The sequence below is a fragment of the Dipodomys ordii genome, unplaced genomic scaffold (genome assembly GCF_000151885.1).
Source record: "Dipodomys ordii isolate 6190 unplaced genomic scaffold, Dord_2.0 Scaffold43, whole genome shotgun sequence".
Lineage (NCBI taxonomy): Eukaryota > Metazoa > Chordata > Mammalia > Rodentia > Heteromyidae > Dipodomys > Dipodomys ordii.
This window is the reverse complement of record NW_012267259.1, coordinates 15,077,298-15,098,496: the sequence shown is the minus strand read 5'-3', so window position 1 is coordinate 15,098,496 and position 21,199 is coordinate 15,077,298. Positions and strand designations below refer to the sequence as shown.

The 21,199-nt window shown below is 37.4% G+C and overlaps 1 protein-coding gene across 1 annotated transcript in view; it reads right to left on the bottom strand.

Moving 5' to 3' along the window:
* The window catches only part of Ccdc102b (coiled-coil domain containing 102B), a 98,223-nt gene that overhangs the window by 58,799 nt on the left and 18,225 nt on the right, over positions 1 to 21,199 (bottom strand). The window contains 2 exon segments of the mRNA XM_013018902.1: positions 1,617 to 1,629; positions 5,176 to 5,285. Coding sequence (XP_012874356.1) covers positions 1,617 to 1,629; positions 5,176 to 5,285 — 123 coding nt within the window.

The window sequence follows — 21,199 nt, the reverse complement described above, 5'->3', positions numbered from 1 at the left end:
TTTCTTTCAAAATTTTGCTTGTCTACCTTCTTGCCAGCTACTCAAATAACACTCTTCTACCTTCTCCCACCTCCCATTTTCCACAGCTACCTTTTAGTTCTCATTCCAAACTCTGCAAGTTTTGTAGAGTGGAGGAAAATGTTGATGCTAAATTTCCCAAAGGTAAAGGATTAATTTTCCATTGTGGTCTCTATTGAAAATATGGAAATGCCATTTTGTTTGGAGTTTATCGCATTAATAAGTGAGCTTTTTGACTGTATAGGGATGAAAAATCTAAAGACAAACATATACTTGAAATAATGGTTATATGTTAAATTTATTGAAGAGCTGAGTGGAATAAATCGATTGAGCACATCATTCATTCATATAATTTCCTAAATGTTGCCATGGACCGCTCTAGACACTACGGATGTAGCAGAAAGCAATCAATCATGCTCAATGCCATATTTCATGCGAAAAGAATAACAGGAGTTATTTTATCAACCATTGTCACATGTCTCTGTCAGCCTTTGGGACTTAAAGAAAAAAGCAAATGAGAGAAATTAGACTTGCTCGGGAGAAAACTCACGTGGCTCAAGTCCCGGCAATAAAGACCGCTGAGTTCTCACCCTCTCCTCCCCCGTTGTCTGTCTCTGAGCTGCAGGGGCTGGATCTGGAGAATCTATGTGACAATCATTACCCTTCCTTCTTTACACAGCTACCCAAATAGCTTTAGGTCAAATGCCTAAAGCACCGCGTGCAACCTCTGCCCTTGTAATGCAAATCACCGTTGCTCTTTAGGATATCGTGATTATTTTAAAACAGTCATAGTTTCATTAGCGGACATTGGTACGGCAAGGGCATTTCAGTGGGCTCATGGCATGATCAAACTCACCCCTTCTAGGCTTCCCCGAATTCTCCCTGACCTCCCTTTGAAGGCAACTTCCGCGTTCTGTTCTCACATCAACATGAGGCACTTGGACAAACTATTCGCCTGCGCCCTCACTGTCGGCATCTCCCTCCTATGCCTGACGGCCGCGCCCAAAGGAATGGGTCTCCCTGTCCATTGTTTATTTACAGTGCATATTAATTGCACAGAAGGATTTTACCGTGTGCTTCACACATACGCCTGCCCTCCTTTCCTTAGGTTGAGCCCCTCCGTCTGCCCTGTTCCCTGTCTCCTCATCTCTTATTAGCAACAGCTTTGATGAGCTTCCTCATGACATCTTCATAGAGATGAATTGTATTTTGATATGATTCATTTACCCTCCATCATTTCCTTTCCCTCTCTGCTTCCTTCCTTCTTTCTCAGGTCCCATACTTACCATACAGTATATAATATATAATATGTATGCATAGATCTACATACATATAATACCTATTACTACATAAATATATAGGTGTATAAATGCACATATAGTAATATTGTTGGCTATGAAGTAACTTTTATTCCCTAATCTTTTTTTTTTTTTGGTCAGTCCTAGACTGAAACTCAGGGCCTGGGCCTGAGCCTCTTTGTGCTCAAGGCTCACACTCTACCACATAAGCCACAGTGCCACTTCCAGCTTTTTCTGAATAGTTTGTTGGAGATGAGAGTCTCATGGACGTTTTGCCTGAGCTGGCTTCAAACCACAAACCTCAGATCTGAGCCTCGTGAGTAGCTAGGATTATAGGCATGAGCCACAGGTGAATGGGTTATTCGTTTACTTTTTGACCTATATCTTTTGACCTACTTTTTTGCTTCTGTCTCTGCTCATCTCCAAGTGATTTAGCCCTCTCATTGATTGATAAAATTACTGGAAAAAATAATTTATCACATTTCTGATTGATTTCTACAGTAATTTGTAAAACAACTAGAATCACAGATTGAAATATGAACTCCAGAGAGTTTATGTTGCAAAACCACAACATAGGACAGAACTCTAGAACCTAAAATTATTGTTTTGAAGAAGAACAGATCAATACTGAAACTAAAAACCATTGTAGTGTATCACTGCCGAAAGATCCATGCTCCAATAGCACTGTGCTTATGAGGACAAAAACCAAATTCCCCCAGTTTGTAAATTCATAAATGCAAAGAAGCAATTTAGTTAACAAAAGGTTTCACTGTTTAGACATTTAAAATACAGAATCGTGCTTAACAGTAGTTGAAAGAAACATCGTACTCCATTGAAGGAACAATCCACATCAATGGGAGTTGAGAGGACATGGAATTTTTTCAAGTCATCCTAAAAAGGACTAATTATCTGAAAACAGCCCTTATCCTAACAATGGAATGGTCCAGTATTTCATTTGATATTTTTGTTTATTAACACATCACACTCACTTAGGCATCGGTGGCTCATGCCTATAATCCTAGATACTCAAGAGATCTAAGGATGGAGAGTTCAAAGCAAGACCTGGCAGGAAAGTCCATAATACTCTCACATCAACAAACCATCAAATAGCCTTGTGGAGCTCTAGCCTTTTGCCAAAAAGCAGCCACAGACCAGACATAACTACACACACACACACACACACTATCACATTTACCAGTATGTATTACTGACTCTTTTAGTCAGTTTGGTTGCTATAGCAAGACAGTATGGACTCAATAGCTTATAAGCAATGGGAACTTATTTCTTCCAGGTCTGGAGAATCAGAAGACCAAGATGAACATTCTGGTAGATACTGTGTCTACTATTTTCCCAGGATTCTTAGCTGGTGGAGGAGATGAGCTGGCTCTTTGGGGCCTGCTACACAAGTATCCTAATCTCACCCAGCAAGGCTCTTCTCTTATGACCTGTTCACTTCCCAAAGGCCCTGCCTCTTAACCACATTCTGTTTGGGATCAGCATAACTGCATATGAATTCGGGAGGTGAAGGAACATGACTATTCAGATGACTGGTGTGTTTTGAACACAGAAAACGTGGGAAAATAGTTAGCATATTTCACGTTCCAAATTAGTATAGAAAGCTACCTCTTCCCATCATTGTCATTTTATTTCTCTTTCCACCTCATCAAGGATTAAGTAGAAGACTTTGATTTTACATTTCCCTCATATTCTAAATCAGTGTCAAGTTTCGAACATCAACTGTCTAACACACCTCATATAGAAAGTTTCTGCTCATATAAAATTGAGTAACTTTTTCAGTCGGATATCAGAGAAAACGAGTGTCACCCATTTTATTTCACCCTATACAATGCAGAACTATTTTGAAAGAAGTATGTTTCTCAAGGTAACTGATGTTTTCTGGGTTCATGATCATAGACTTCGACCTGCCCCTGATAAATGCAAATTTGAATTTATATTCATTCGATTTCAGTAAATGCAGAAGAAATGATAGACCTAGTCCTGGGTGAGTCGAATATTCAGACTTGCATTTGTCTAAATTGATAGCCTATGTATCTATCTGTGGTTTTGATTTGCAGTTTTTCTCTAAAGATCAATCACACCAAATATACTTTTATAGATTCTATTTCCTGAGTTTTGCCAATAAGTATTCAGAACGTTCAAATCCACACCACTTAAAGACTTCTGAAGCAACCCGCTCACAGTCCCCAACATCAGGCTTCAGAATCACACAATCATTTCTTACACATTCATAAACTTCTTGGTAATATGAATCTTGTTGCCACAATATGTAATATCAATATCAGTTAAAAGACACAAGAGATTTAAATCAATTCAGATAAAGATATCAACATCTAGTATGACTGTCTTAAAAAATAAAATTACAAGTGACTCTGGATTTCTAATGGGCAAGATCCTTCCAGTCAAATGGAATAGTATTTAACCATGTCAGAAGTTAAAACTCCGCAGCAGGTCTCAGGTTTCTGATTGGATCAGCTCTCCTGACCGCATGTCATCTGTCATTTTGCTTCCACCACGAGATGAACTCTGTGTGACTACTGGGGACGAGAACTCAGGGCTCAGTGTGCTGAGGACATTGTCTCCACCATGGGGTGACATCCACAGCCCAATGGTGTGTCCCATTTAGTGCCGAGTGCCGAGTGGTCAGTTCTCTGGGCCATCTTGGCTCCTTACACCCTTGGATTGCTAGGCCCAACTCTGAAAGTACTACACAGTAGTTCACCCTCCTCATCTGGCTTTCCCAGTACACACCCCTCACCTAGAGACTGTTTAGCTGACTTCACGAGTGCCCCGGAAGTGCAGGAAGGCCAGCAGAGAGGCTGCAGTCCCTCACACAAGAGCACTCCGTCTCAAGCGAGGTATCCTGGCAGTATGTAATTTTTCCAAAATCCTGTATAATGGCCATTATTGCTCTCATTATTATGATTTTAGCCTGTTATCTCACACCGAGAAAGACATAAAAAGCTACCCAGAATAATCAGTAAGCAATGAAGCAGGTCCAGGCTCCACAATCTTATACACCTCCAACTGCACTGGACATCAGATACAAAATACAGCCTAGTAGGAAGGAGCTCAGCCTTGTATGAATTTTTCTAAGAAAGAGAATGCTGGACAGAAATCCCCTCCTAACCAGCCTTTATTTTTTCACTACATTCAATCACTTTCCTAGATTGGAGATACATGTGCATCCAAAATCTGTCTATAATCACCTGTTACAACCCAAATTTGGGATTTTCCATTTTTAATGCACTACTACAATTTTCAGTGAAGTGTAAGTAACTCAGCCCCTTCTGTTATCTCTGAAAACAATAATTCCTCCTTTTTCTCTAAGACAGGGCAATCACTTTGAGTTTATAAGTCAGTGAAAATGTATTTGCTGGTAGTGGAAAGAGTAGAAAACAGGTGTTTCTAGAAATATCACCTGACACACTTAAGAAATCCGTTAAGTACAATAAATGGACTGTGTGGCAAGTCTGTGTTGCTTGGTGTCAGTGGCTGCTAATCCCTCCAGAACCTGGTCCTCAGGTCCCTGAAATGTCAGTGCTTCTTCTAAAACTGAACATATGAATCAGAAAGCCAATTATCTTTTGCTAAGGGGTACTTACACACACTAAGTCTAGTATTCACTTCCAGGAGTAGTTGGGAGGCACGCATTTCATCCTTATGGTGTTGAGATAGCTCAGCTCCATGATCAGCCAACTTAGCATCATCCATAGCATTTTAAGTCATATGCCATTGCATCAGAAGCAGCACTCCCCTCCAGCAAAGCTTCTTAGAGAACTGGTCGACTATGTTTCCATGTGTACCGTTCCCCTCATCTAATAGCTTACTAGCTCTTAACTCACAGATGACACTGTCTCTGCTATACTGAGATTCTGACTCTTGTTTCCCTCAATAGCTATTCCATTGCATTTTCTTGTTTATCATGAAGAATATGCAACTAAATAAAAGCTTAAATTGTAATCTCATGGTTTTATTTTCTGTTCCAGAAAAATTCACATTACTCTCATTTTCCTTTAGGTCTAGGTTAAATCAGGTACTATGATACTATAGAGGAGAAAATACTGGTTGTCAGCAAATCTCCATGAATCCCAATTAATTGATTGCATTCAATGACTTTCTAAACAATGTATCAACTGACTTTTAAGCTAATTCAATTATTACCAATTTTTTAATCCTGGTCTAAGAACCTTGGTATTTTTTTATAATCCTATGTACATTTATTTGTCATAAAAGATAAATCGTAAGTTCCTAGTTTGTAAGAGAGACAGACCTGGGCAATGGAAAGTAATACACAATATTCAGCCTGCTAAAGTATGTGAAGAACATCTACAAAATATGTGCCAATAAATGGTTAAATTACTATATAAAGATTTATGAAAGTGGAAAAGTTCTCTACATATAAACAGTGATTATTTCCTCAAAGCTAATTTTGTAACCGGAAGTTCTCAGAAAAATCATAGAATTTGATCTATATAATATATGTATGACAAGTATGCAAAGTTACATAGCAACGTTATATTTTAGTGGTTTACATTTCCTTACATTAGGTGGGCAAGTGTTTTCATCATTATATTTATCATATATGATTTTAGGTAATCTTATGATACATCAGGATATAAAAGGCTAAGCTCATAATGTCTACTTAAAAAGCAAAGCGATATTATTTGTAAGATTATTGACGTTAATTGTAATACCATGAAGCATGTTCCCATATCTTAATTTGAAGAAAATTCTTACTGAACTCATTCCTTAAGCACAAAACCAATAAAAAATCTAGAGTTATAAAGGCAAAAGCCATTAAGTGCTGGGTACTAGTGGCTCCGGCCTGATTTCCTCCTGATCTTTGAAAGCACATGAGTTGCTTCTTCCTTCATTCCTCATAGACAACAATATTGGACTTGTTGACGTCACTTTAGTATGCTATTCAGACAAATAACAAATAAATTCACCTTCTCCTTTACAACATATAATAAATCTAACTAGATCTCTCCCAGCTTGATCTCTCAAGGATTTTAACAGCTCTCAGTCTCTTTATTTCTATGTGCAAACCCATAACTTTGTCAAAACAGTATCCAAAAACAAGTGTTTTGACAATAAATTTGGGTCTTGTAATCTCTTAGCTCAAATTCCTTTGGCTGCTTCCCAATCCACTGAGAATGTGAGTTCAAGTTCTTCTATCTGCTTGGTCCTGGGCCCTCTCTCCTACTCTGGGCCTTACTGCACTCCAGCTCCTCTGTCTTGGTCTCCTCTGTACCCTCCAGGTGCAGAAGAGAAAACCAGTTAAAAATAATAAATAGAGCCCAGCTAAAGCTGTGACAAATATGTCAGAAAAAACTGATTACAATGAACCAACCACACTTTCCTTTAAAAACTCAGTTATTTTTATTATTGTAAAATTTTGACTCAAGCTGAACTTTGATTTTGCCTCTTCTTTATATTTAGCTTTAGTTTAATGGTGCTATCACAATATATATTAACAGCTGAAATTGTAAAGTGGTATAATTACAGATGCTAAAGAGGATTAATCTTATAGAAGTTTGAATGCCATCCTCCAGCGACATACCGTATCAATTAAACTGAAAGCGGCGAGAAGAGGAGGTACCTGAGAGTCAGTACTAGGACTCATGCTCTAACTTCACACCCTTTTACTTCGTATTTCCTCTTATAAGACATTTTTCTGAGGTTACACTATAAAGTAATTTCAAAATTACTCTATAAACATCTTCTTTCTTGCTATAGTGTAAATGAGAAATTAAACTAGGCAACTTGCCCTTTTCTCTAACTTCAGAAATGTCGGGCATAATTTGCTTATAGATCATTAGCAACAATATATTCTGCATTCAGATACGTTTGGCAAGGGAAAACATGAGATGTCTAAAACAAATATATTATATAACATATAAATAAAAAGATTTCCTTATTTACTCAGAAAGAAAATTCACATCAAAGGGACACAAAAATATAACCTAATAGAACTTGTTTGCATTTTGCCTCTCAGTTCATCTGCCAATATGAAGTAAGAGGATTAAGTAATTAATGCAGACACTAAAGTTCTGTTCTCTGTGGAATAACACGTGGAATATCTGTGCCAATATTATTAACAAATACATACCATTATCCAATCTCCACTGAACACTAAATCCACCATTTCTTCCCTCTCAGTGATGCAGATTCCTTCATAGAAAAGTCAAAGCTAGGCATCCCAAAGCTCTCCAATAGCTTATAACAAAGCTAACAGGTCTGCCTTTCATCTTGTTAAAGAGTTCAAATAACTCTCCTAACCATGAAAGGTTTTCCATTCCACTTGCTCTCGCTGAGATCCCAGTCATTCTACGAATCATTCCTCTGTCTGAGTCAAGATGTGTGTGTGTGTGTGTGTGTGTGTGTGTGTGTGTGTGTGTCTTGTAATTGTAAAAATTTGACTGCTCAGTACTTTCCATTTGTGTTGGTGCAGGGACTGTGGAAGGTACAAAGTAAGACCTCCTCTGCTCCAGTCCTCACTCTTCCTCCCTGGGCCCCCCAAGCTCCCCCACTGGCGTCTTTGCCAAGCCTCATCTCACTACTCCTGGCATCCGCCTCTCTGCACTTGCACTGCACATTATTCTGCCGTCCTTATTCAAGCGCGTAGCAGAATTGTATGAGGTTCGGAGGATGCCCTTGGTATGAGACTGACATATCTGAAGAAAGCTTTTCCTGCGCCTTTCTTAGCTTTCTGTGCAGGGTCTACTGTTCTGTCTTCCTGATACCAAGCCCTCTTAACCCTTAGTTACCCTAATCAGCGTCAACATAGCAACCTGACTGATGATCATTTTTCTTCAATCATTCAAAAATCATTTTCAATTGTGGTAAACCCCAAATCCTACCCAAACTGGAACTCACGACATTTAGAACAAATTGGTCTAATACCCTACTAAAACTACATTTCAAAATGACCAAGACAGAATCATAATAGTGCCTTTATGAACCCTGCTCCCAAGTTTCTCTTTCATGCCCAAGTGGAGCCATTTCTGAAATTGCAATCAAATTGACCCTGGCCAACACATCACCCAGACTTTGCTCTTTGACTTGGCATTGATGCACACTATTTTTTCTCTTGGTATAAGAAGTGAGTATCAATGACATCAGGATGGAAGAAATTTCTGAGCTCTAGTAGTAGTGCCTTATTCCCAAAGAAGACGAAAAATGACAGAAGAATTTGTGCATAAGAAAATGAGTGTTCAGGATTGGGAGAAGGTCTTCACTAACCATAAAACAGATGAGGGTCTCATATCTAAAACATACTTATAACTCAAAAAATTAAATCCCCAACAACAAATACTCCAAGAAACAACTGCCTGATAAATAAGTGGGCTAAAGACTTAAAGAGAGACTTCTCTGAAGAGGAAATAAGAATGGCCAATAGACACATGAAGAAATGCTCAACTTCTCTAGCCATAAAAGAAATGCAAGTCAAAACAACATTGAGATTCCACCTCACCCCAGTTGGAATGGCTATAATCAAGAGATCAAATAACAACAGATGCTGGACGGGATGTGGACAGAAGGGAACCTTACTGCATTTGTTGGTGGGAATGTAAACTTTGCAAAGCAGTATGGAGGTTTCTCAAAAGACTCCACATAGAGCTCCCCTATAACCCAGCAATCCCACTTTTGGCATTTACCCCAATAATCACAAACAAGGCCATACTAAAGCTACCAGAACAACTATGTTTATTGCAGCATTATTTACCAAAGCTAAGATATGGAACCAATCTAGATGACCCTCAGTAGATGAATGGATCAAGAAAATGTGGTATATATATATACACAATGGAATTCTATGCCTCCATCAGAAAGAATGACATTGCCCCATTTGTTAGGGAATGGAAAGACTTGGAAAAATTTATATTAAGTGAAGTAGCCAGGCCCAAAGAAACAGGTTGCATGGTTTCCTTATCTTCAATAACTAGTATGTGTCTAGGACAAGCAGAAAAGGCCAAAAGATATGTACATATGACCATTTAAGCTGATGCTAAGCGAAATGAACTCCAAGATAGGGACACAAGAGATTTTATATTTGTTGCTGTTGTTTTTAATGTATTTATCATGTACTGTGTGATTTTTTTTGTTTCTTTTGTATGTTCTTCCCCCATAGTATAATCCTTGTCATCACTGTATTTGATGTTGGTGCCCTGCATCTTGTATATACATTTTTCTAATTTGGGGAGGGGAAGAAAAATAACAAAAGGCTAATATAAATTGACAAGATGACCCATTGTATCAACGAGATGAACAAGACACTATGTTGAAAACGAAGTTTTCAACTCTGTGGTGGGGGAGGGAGGAGTTGGGGAGGTAATGAGGAAAGGGATGGTAGGGAAAAAACCAAGGAGGGGGTAACAATGCTTGATAGGAAACTGACTCATTACCTTGCTCATGTAACTGGAACCCCTCTGTACAGTATCTTTACAATAAAAAATATAGAAAGAAAATGAATGTTATCAGGCATGAATGTATAACAAAAAGGTTAGTCCAAGTAATCTGAGTTAATGACAAATGCACAGACACTTGAGACTAGTATTTCACAGTGTAGATCATCACTCCAAATTTTAGATAACGCTCTCTTAAATATCTTATCTAATTTCACCCTTCAACCTTAAATAATCAGAAATACATATTCGGTAGATTGGGATCTTATTTCAGCCATCAGGAAAAAATACAACTGAAAAACATCTCAATTCTTTGTTCTTATATATGGTTTGTAGTTTTAAAATTTGTCTCAAAATATTTAATTTTGAAATAAAAATATCAGAAATGTACTCATTACCTTACTTATGTAACTGTAACTCCTTGGTACAGCACCTTCACTACAGCATAAAATATAACAAAAAATTTTTAAAGTGAGAAAAAGAACACACTAACAATTTCCTTGTTTAGATCTGGAGAACTTGCTATATCTTCTCCTTGCTGTGTAAAACAAATAAATAGGTAAATTTGAAATACTGAACTACTGAAGTCATTTTTTTATTTGTTTGTTTTGTGCTGGTAGTGCAGCTTAAACTTAGAGCAATGTCCCCAGGCTTCTTTGCTCAAGACTGACGCTCTCCCACTTGAGCTACAGCTCCACTTCTGGCTTTTGTTTTTATTTATATTTTTCAGTCATTAAACAGAGATAATTCTAGGTTGTTTTTGAATTGTGATGCTAAGATCTCAGCCTTCTGAGTAGCTGGGATTATAGGCATGTTTGAGTTTGGGTGTTTGAGTTTAAACAGTAATAATTTGGTTGTTTCTTGATATTTAATTCTATATTATCCCTCTCAGATGATCATATTGTAGCATATTTTCTATTTGAAGTAGTTTTATTCTATTAAATGTAATGAAAATTTATATAACATATATGCCTTAAGAGGCTCCAATATTAAGGTTTTTTAATTAAATAATTTTAATTATCATGGATTCATATTCACTTAAAAATAAGGTGAACTTGTGCATATTTTGGTAGGTAATTATTAAATATAAATTAATTATTTATTGAAAATTCATTTTGTAATAAGATGGATGAATAGATATTTTTCATTAATTTGTGTATCCATGGATGAAATTACTTATTGATAGAATGAGATAAGAAGTCTCTTCAGTTTTATTTATTCTTTAATTTATGTAAGCTCTGAAAAAGCTAACTTCATATGTTAAGTAGCTACGGAAACTCTTTTGTAATAGAGTCACTGAGTTATATTAATATACTTCTAACTACATGGAAAAATGAGCTGAAATGCCAAAGATTTTTGTGACTCTTCAATTTTTTTAGCATCAAAATTTCTAATTATCTCTTCTCCTACTCTGGTAAAGTGCTTCTAAATAAACTCAGGGGCTGGAGATGCACATAATCTTAATTTGAAAAGTATATGAAAGGTCATATGGAAAAGATAAACTAATTTGCAATTTTCTGCCACAGGTAGAATCCTCTACAAGAGACAATATATGGAAGGTGAAATTCTGAAAATAGACAGCTATGTCATTATGCCTGTAGAGGATTGTAGAAAAACAGGGATGGTACTATGGTGACAATTATCCTATGTTGTTCCTAACTAAAACCCCATTAAGAGCAGAATAACAAGATCAACAAAATGAAAATTCTATAGATGTCTATAAAAAGCATGGACAGACTTGACCTATGAATCTTAAGAGAAAAGTAAGTTAAGGCAATCTCTTACACTGGTAAGAATTGTAGAATATCAACACCTGTTGAAAGTAAAGGGAAACAAGGGGAGACCTGAAAACTGGATCTAAACTTCCCTGACCCAGGGGTCAGGCCCAGGTAAGAAGAGCCGGAGATACTGGGAGAGGTCCGGGTGGGAAGCTGGAGAACCGTGTGACTGCTGCATACTCTCAGAAGCAAAATATCAAAAAACAGAAAAAGAACCCACAAAGCTTCCTTCAAAATCCTCCCTTACACTGACAGCAAAACGCTGACACTAGATGTCTCTCCAGAGGAGCCCAGCAAATCAGGCAGAGAGAGGGCTATCATGCAGACAGCGCAGAGGTGCGCTTCACAGGCCCGGCTTTGGGAAAGGGCAAGGCCATAATTTTGGAGACATAATATTAAGTATAGTGAACTCTAGAGGTGTGCAGCTATAAAATGTTTCTTGATCCTTTTTTATGATAAGTATAAAGGTTTATGGAACAAAGAAAATAAAAAAAGGATCACAGTTGAATCATATATTAGGCAAGTGTATAGAGAAGTAATAAATAATGTTGTTACCTGCAATAAAAACACGGTATTGAAAATGAAACATTCTAGAAATGCATTCTACCAGAGGAAAAGAGAAGAGCAAAAGTTTACGGTGTAATCTAAGAAAGATTAATACCATAATAATTAGTGTGAAAGCAGTAAGATGAAAACTAAGAACCATAGTAGTATGAGGGAAGAATCAGAAGTAACAGAAAAACAATTTTACCTTGCCACATTTTATTTCTGTGAAACCTAAAAAAATATGCAGGCAACATTAGAACCTCTAAATATACCTGTCAACTATTCAGAATCTTAGAGTAGTTTTCCTCAGCTGCCTTCCCTGTATTTTTTTTTGTAATCTTTGGTACTCCTTATTTTGAAAATTAGAAAACTCCAAAAGAAAAAGCAAAGGGAAAAAGAAAGTACAAATCACTCTAGGATAAACTAGGAGGAACCAAAAAAGAAAATAAATCTGGCAGGGAATTCCTTGGCAGAACAGAAACAAAATAAAACGTGAAAATCCAAAAGGTAACCAAGATAAAAATTAAAATTGAGTTCAGAGAGGAGAAATCCAAAGGATTCTAAGAGTCCTCTATTTCTGAGGTCTTTCCCCTGACACAGTAAAAAGAGCAATCATCTCGCCAGCAAAGGGCATGTGTGCACAGAATGTATGAGATGTGGAAGCTTCCTCTCAGAATGTGGAACCCTTGGAACAAATGTCCATGCCCGTTATAAAACAGAACACTCCTAGTGAATTTTGTCATGCTGTAGAGTACAGAAAGCATTAAAGATGACTGGGATTTTGTCTATTGTACTCGGTAGACAAGATGGACAGGTTTATGTTCTCTAAATATGGTTAACTTTTCTATTATACTAGGTAGACAAGATGAACAGGCTTTTGTTCTCTATGGTAACTTTTGAAAATTAGAAAGAATATTAATTATAACAGATTGAATCTCTTCCAGTAAGTTTACATCTATGGTGCAGCAAATGATTAAAAATATCGAAAATTTCCAGCCATAGAGAATGCATGACAGTGTTCGAGTTCATTTGTTTGTTACATGAGAAAGAAGAGGGGGGGAAACTATTGAAAATCCTGAGCCTTGCAAATGAACTAAATAAAACACAGGAGGATTTTATTAAGTATTACAGTTGATAATAATTAGAAATAATTGGAATATTATACTGTTGCTACTCCTAATCAGTTATGATTCTAGGCAGTAAGTATCAGTTCTTCCCACTGGAAAGAATACACAGGCATATAGAAGATTTGGTTCTCCCAATTTAATGATTCTAGGATATCAACGAACCACAGGCCAGTGAAATATGAAGGCTGTAGCAATGCACAGGAAAAGTTAAATTCCTTAAAACAAATGATAAAAAAGAAAACTTTATAGGCAGCCAGCACTGTAAGAAAGCCTCTCTCAATAGTCATGGTGGGTTAAGGGTTGTAGACAAAAATCTAGAGCAAACTGTGAGATTTCACATATACACCCTCGTGTATATGTGACACACCCACAGTGACAGAAGGCAGTACATACCAGTGGACCCATTACAGACAATGCAATGCGGATTCCATGTCTTCACAAGTATCATGAAATGTAATTTTCCAAAATCTTTCTGGAGGAGGAGGAGACTCTTAAAACCTGGTTAGATTTTTCTGCACTAGATGAGAGTGTTAATCAGACCATAAGCTGAGATATAAAAAAATAACAGACTAAGCATAAAAACATCAGTGGATAATGATATAGGTGCAAAGTTGTGTGTGTGTGTGTGTGTCTGTGTGTGTGTGTTTATTGCAGTGTTGCTCAGAGGGGCAAAAGGCTGAGGAGAGATAATGTGTATCATTAGGGAGATAATGAAACTGTGAGCCATCACACTGTGAAGCATTCAGTGGCCGTTAGAGACTTGCATCTGCACTGCACCAGTTGATTTAGTGTTTTGTCCATAAGGTGTTGGGAAAGCAACAAAAGTTATGGAAAAGCATGCATAATGTGCTCCAGGATATGAGCATTACAACACTAGAGATGAATGTGTACACTGTAGTTGTCATTATTTATATGTACACAGGATCTCTATGCATATATGTACATAGTCATGCATATATATATATATATGGATTTGTATTTGAGCATAGAGGAAGATAATAAAGAACCTTGGAATAGAGATGAAGGAAGGATAAATAGAACATGGGGAGAACACAAAAATAAATACCACATTAATATATATAGCAATGTAGGTTAAATGTGCACATTCATAGAAATTTTCTATGTTTATATGTGCATATAAAAAGAAAGATTTGCACATTTTTGGAACATAAATGGAACAAAAGTAAAGAATAAGTTGTTTTTTAACTAAAGATATGAGGAGTCACCTCATGGCCAAGGTCAGATAGTTTTGCTCCCATCCTTGATACCTTGCTCGTGGCTCAGTGGACCTAGAAGTAAGCTGTTCTGTTTGCATAGAGGAAATCTTTCCCCTTGTGCAGTGGGAAACTGTTTACCTTGAATAAGAAAGATCCCAGTTTCTTAGCTTCTCAAGCCATCAACAGTAATATAGTACTTTAAAACTCGGAACGCATCTCCCACGTATTCACTCTTCAAAGTGAAACATGTCTCAAATATTCACATTAAACAGCATTCCCTGAAAGGGTTCTTTATCTCCATAATAAATATTTTCCTCAACTGTAGCTCCTGCAAACAAATCAATCATTATTGTAATCTTATGAAAATATCCCCAGGAAGGCACTTTCAAGTTTGTTTTGAAAGTGAGCGCACTTTACTGCTTACAGACTTTGAGACTTACAGAATATTATCTCTAATCACCCTCCTCTTCCCCCTCCTCCAAAACCCTGGGGTATTTTCAGCTCATGAAAAAGCTCATATCACCATCTATCAAAGTTATTTGGTAACAATAAGTTTCAGATTTTTGTTTGTAGATAAATAGATTTTTAAAGGATTAGCATTAAATTTAATTCATGGTGCTGAAATTACACATAATTATGACAGTTTAAAACTAGGACAAGTCAAGCAGTCACATTTGAATATGTTTTATTGAAGTCAACGAGAGCGCCTAATTCCAACTTTTTCCAAATGGAAAAGACAGGGATACAATAGTCCTAGTAAAAAGAATATCCTTCACCTCTTGGCATGGATTTAGATATCGAAATGTTTTCCTTTATTTCAGACTCCATTTCTCCCCAGCAAGATGCCACTGTGCTATAAATGTTACATCTAGTCCACGGTTTATCATGTAAGGAAAGTAATTTCAAAATATCTTCTCTTGGGCCAGGCGAGGTGTATCATAGCTGTCAGTCCCATCCTCACAGGAGGTGGAAGTACAAAAATTATGATCTGAATGCAGCAAGACAAAGCTAGACTCTGAACGAAGGGCTAAGGGTTTGGTGACTCAAAGGGTAGAGATCTTGCCTAGTGCTTGTGAGACCCTAAGTTCAAAACCAGCACCAAGAGGTTCTGTCTTGCCCAAGACATGCATAACACACCTGAATATTAGCCTTATTTTTCTTCTAGGAGAATATTACCAAAACAAAGCTTTCAATTTAAGAATCATCAGATTTATATCCTTTATTAGGTCATGGAAGAAAAAGAGTCTAATATAGTAACTTGTAGGAACTTTAATGAAAACCTACATAAAGAAGCCAGTCTATTATTTCATCATATAAAATGCCCAGAGCAAATCTCTAGCACAGAATTACTTAGTAGTCATCTAAAGCTATGGGTTGGAGAGAAATGATGAATGACTGGTAATGGATACCAGGTTTCTTTGGAACTATTGGAAATACTCTGAAGTTGATTATGCTGAAATTTACACAACTCATAATATATATTTAAAAAAACATTGAATTGTATAACTCAAATGAAGTAAATGGTATGCACTTCAATAAATCTGCCCAAATGGATAAAGAGCTGAGACTGTTTATTTTTTGTCAATGGGATTACTGCGGTTATCTTTTAATTACCAAACATTGCAAGGAGCTTGTTTGAAGTAGTCTCAGTCTGAAAGTGAATATCACTTTAACCTGTTAATCAAGCTTAATGTACAAAAATATTTGGAAAGACTGAAAACCCAGTCATTTCTCCATGCATTTCTTAACACTAAAAAGAGAGGTGACTGGAGGTTGGTATTTCCTATTACATATTTCTCAATATTTTGGTGCCTTAAAATTTGGTAATGTATTCTCGAACTCTCTAGAAGCACAGGACACCCTTAGAAGCTCGGGAACTAGACACTGGCCTGTGCCAATCTCTCCCAGAAACGAATAGCTGACAAAGTCACTTTTCCTCTTTGGGACTTGGTCTGTTTGAGTAAAGTATGCAGACATCCAGAATCAGCAAAAATAATAAAAAATGAAATAAATAACCTGTGTGTAGTGGGAACAGTCAAAATGATGATGAACATACATAGTTCAAAAATCAGCAATCCTGCCTTCTCCTCAATCTCTTGTCTTCCTGAACCTTCCAGACTTCGTTTCTCTTCCTGCTGAGCGCCTCCCCTGCAAACAGCTACTGTGTGGGCAGCCAGAGCCCTGGGTAGCAGAAGAGGCCGCTGGGTGAACAGCTGGTTGTTTCTACTTCAAGGGGGTGGCATTGTGCCACCTGTTGGCACGCGGAGAGGAGAGCAAGGGACTGAGAGGGAACCACAGGCTATAGATCTGCACATCCTGGTTTCCTTACAATTAAGGACCAAGAAAAGTTTGAAAACCAAATATTTTCTTAGAATTAGACCAATAACAGTTCAAAAGTGTTGGAAGCCTGACAAATACATAAAAACAAAAATCCCAGAAAAATAAAAATTTCAGAGTAAAAAACCTCCTGGTATTTTTTTTCCCTTCCTGCTATTTTTAACTGCATGACATTCTGATCAACTTTTAGTTTAACAGTGGCTTTGTCATAAGTTTCCACAGAGAAGTTTTAGTGTTTCTTCTAGAAAAGTTGGTCATTATTTTACAGACACAAAGGCTGATTTGCTACGTGGAGTAGTCACTCTACAGTGCACGCCTCATAAACACAGAGATCCAAAAGTTGTATTTTATGTAATATTTGCTTAAATGTGTGGCACATTATAAAATACGGTGGAGAAAAGAGAATTCCCATATTGACTACAAACCAATGAGAAAGAAATACAAATCGGTACTCCAGGAGACACATTTATCTTCTACTCAACTTTGACTTGGAAACATCAAATATCTCCATGAATCCTTCATGTGCAGAAGAAAAGGGTGTTTGGGAACAGTCAGAGTGTCAGAACTAGAAAGTTAAACAATTATTGTTTCAAATATCTTATTTTGAAAACCGCACTAAAACATGAGACCTTCTTACCACATTTTGTAGGACTTATATCCAAGTCCCAGAAGGTCTTCAAGAAAGGATCCCCAAATATGAACTCTGCTTTCACTTCACTGTAAATCTATCTCTACAGAGATTTGTAAATCAGATTAGTTCAGTTCAAAGTAAAGAAATAATTCAACTATCCAATAATTTTACATTAATACAAATTCATTCTTCTACAGTGCATATGAAATGATTTTTAAGTCAACCTATAAACATTATCTTAAGCAAATCATTTTATTTCAGAGTTGAAGCTACTAACCAGATATGCAGCATTCCTTTCAGTGCCAATAATATCATAGATTAAAGAAAAAAATACTAAAAGGAAGAAGAATTGTGTTAAGTTATGACTGTTTTCCTAAGTTTAGTGTTTTAGCCAGGACTCTCCTGAGAAATAGAACCAAAAGGATGGAATGTGTTTTGCTCTGTGTGTGTGTGTGTGTGTGTGTGTGTGTGTGTGTGTGTGTACATATAAAGCATTTACCAGCACACTTTGTGTTTGGGTTGTCTGTGATCCTGTCCAGCTTTGTGATAGGGTCATTCATGGCAGAAGATCTCATTTGGGCATGCATAATAATGAGTTGCTTAAAACAGATATCTGAAAAGCACCAGTAACCAATTACATCAAAACCTCCAAGAGGGATGAACGATGATGATAGAAATACATTTATATCGATCTGTATTTCTATTTATAATATTAAATGCTTTCATGATGAGTTTAGTCAGTTTTCCTAACAGTGTAACCTAGCAATGTAACTTACTGCAAGTATTTTACTGTTTTCCTACTATTCTGGTTATTCATATGGGAATCAGCCTACATGATTCCACCAGCATCTCATTTTGAACACTCTAAAAAATATTTGTCTAAACAATGGTTTATATCTTTCATTGGCTTTGATCGCAACTTCAGTGTCATATTACAAAGGAAAATTACCTCATGTGACAATTATACTTTCTGAATGCATTTCAAAGTGTATCCTCTGTTTAAGGCTATCAGCAATGTGTCTTCAAACTACCCAGAGATCCCAAGAGGAAAAAAACATAATGCCTACTGAAAGAACTCCCCCAATGATTTTCCTAACTTCCATCGAAATTACAGATGTTGCTTAGGATGCAGAGTGTCCAAAAGGTCTCATATAAAGGACTTCCATATAATTTGCAACAATTTGTCCTGCTCTCCAGGGTGCAATCTAACATCCAAACGCTGCTCTCTAGGGGACAGCCAGGGACCAATGAAAGAATCTGAAGCAAAAACTCTGCTCAGAAGGGGGTGAAAATGGAGGCCACACCCAGACAGACATAAAGAACTTGTGTCTCAAAATGCTGTTAACTGGAATGCTGAAACCATAAGTACATTCCAATGATCTAAGAAAAAAAGATTTTGTGCAAAAGGGGTGAATGCATTTTTGTGCTTATCTGATCATGTGGTTTCATATTATTTGTTGTCATCTGTTTTTTGTTTCAATTTTGGGAGTATTTTTACTATTATCTCTTCTCACCTAAAGGAACCAAGATTTCTGTTAGTCACTGCCTGGATCATTTCCCTCACTCTTTGTGTGCCATTTAAATGACATTATTTAAGCACACACTAGTGAAATGGTAACTAGAAATGGTTTTTGTATTTTAGCTTTTACCAGTCTTCTGCAAAAATGCTTACTTCTGGTAAGTTCCTAAGTGAATATTTTGCAAGTGATTATTATTTTCCAAAGGATGTATATGATTATAAAATCTGAAATTAACATCCATTACAAAATAAACAAGCTTCGAGATTAAGATCGCATAAGTTGAGTAAAAGGACATCTGTGTACATTAACTTCCATTTACAATTCTGCCTTCCTATGTACAACTTGTTTCCTCCAAGCCTCCACACATTATTTAAGCTCTATCTTAGAATACTTGCTGATCATTTAAAAAGTGAAAGAAGATGAAGATGAAATGAAAATTAGTATATGATTATATGAAAAGACTGGTCAATTTTAAGTTTGTAGTTTCTAATATTTCTACATCATGAAGAGAGAATTTCAAAACTGGGAAATATATGCTGCCCCTTTCAATCTGATGTTCCACTTCAATGTATATTAATAGCTTTGGTGACAGTATTTGGGGGAGAAGAGGAGAGATGGATACGCCCTTGTGTTAAAGAAAGGAAAGCAGATGATCTGGCTAAGATTCCTTTTTGGTGGGACAATTAGTCCTGCAGCTCAAAAAACCAATACTAGTTATTAAAAGTTAGATTCTTCCCTATGAAATAATCTAAACAGAATGAGCAGATACAGAAAAAGATAACAACCCCCCCCCAAAAATCCCTCAGAAATTAGATGAATGAGTCAGGAACCAGTAATACAACCCACCACCTAGGATTAAAACAGAAGTATTTTATATATTATGAGCTCTCTTGGTGACAGGCAATTTAATTCCCTATAAAACTTGCTTAGAGACTTTTTCCTCCCTTTTTTGTTTAATTTATTCTTACCATTATTTTCAAATTGCCAATTTATGTAGATTAAACATCAACTGCTTTTTAAAAATATACTTTAAAGCTGATGTATAGAAAGGTTACAGTTATGTAAGTCAGGTGACGAGTACATTTCTTTTTGAGCAGTGCCACCCCTTCCCTTATTTTCTCCCAGTTTTTTCCCTCTGCCCCAAGTTTTATAGTTCATTTTCTACATAGTGTCTACTGAGTATCACTGGCTGCCTTTGTTCACTGTTTGTGTCACCATTTCTGTGCTTCCCCTTCCCCTTCCCAAATCAGGTAAACTCACATATAAGACAAAAGATACAGAAATCAAAAACAATGACAACAGAAAAAAAAGATTAAAGAAAAAACCCTCTTGGGTTCATTTCTTGGAGTTCATTTCGATAAGCATCATTTTATATGATCCTATGCACATAGCTATTGAGCCCTCGTGATCCTCTCCTAAGAATATCCCTTTGGTCTCACTGTGTGAATGTGTAGAGTCTGTTTCATTTCTCATGTCCAAGTGTATCTTTTTGCCTTTTACTACCCATTGGCTTTGCGTGTAGACTTATGGGCATATTCTAATGATTACGGATGAGGGAAAGCAGGAGGCCTGTTTCTTTGGGTCTGGCTTACTTCCTTTAATATAACGTTGGCGTGCCTTGGTGTCTGTCTTCTTACACAATCAGTTTATAATCTCCTTTGGTGTCACTCTCTGTAACTAGAGCTTCCTGGGAGAGCCTGGGGTGTCCCCCTTCCATTCCCGCGGCCTTCCTCCCTGAGCCTCAGTTTCTTTCTATTGCATGAAGGAACAATGTGAGTAGTCTTCCTTAAACACATACCGGGATGTGTCCTTGTAACCCATCTTTCTCTTCCTCTCTTTGGTTCCAGGAATGAAATGGCGTCTGGCAGCCTGTGTTTCCTGGTGTTCTGGGTTACCTGGCGGGGAGTGTGAGGGACCCAGGAGCCGCTTAATTAATTCTGACTTAGGTGACCCCTCATTGCATTTGTGTAAGAAGCTCTTAACATGCTTCAGTTTTGCTCCCCAGTTCTGCGCTCTGCTAGGGTGTTACCCGAGTTACTGCTTCCTCTAGGCCCCGCAGCAGCCTCTGTATCCGGGGAGGGAGCTGAACCGACCCGACCAGAGCCTGGCCACTCATCCCGCGGCTGCCCAAACCCTGCCGGCTGCGCAGGGCCATAGGTTCAAAACCTGCCACACCCCGGCGCCAGCCCATGCTCAGGAAAGAGGCCCTGAGCCTGAGAGAGAAGTGAGGCGGGCCGGACACCAGCTGCCCATGGAGGGAGGTAAGAGGAGGAGGAGGAGGAGGAGGGGGAGGGGGAG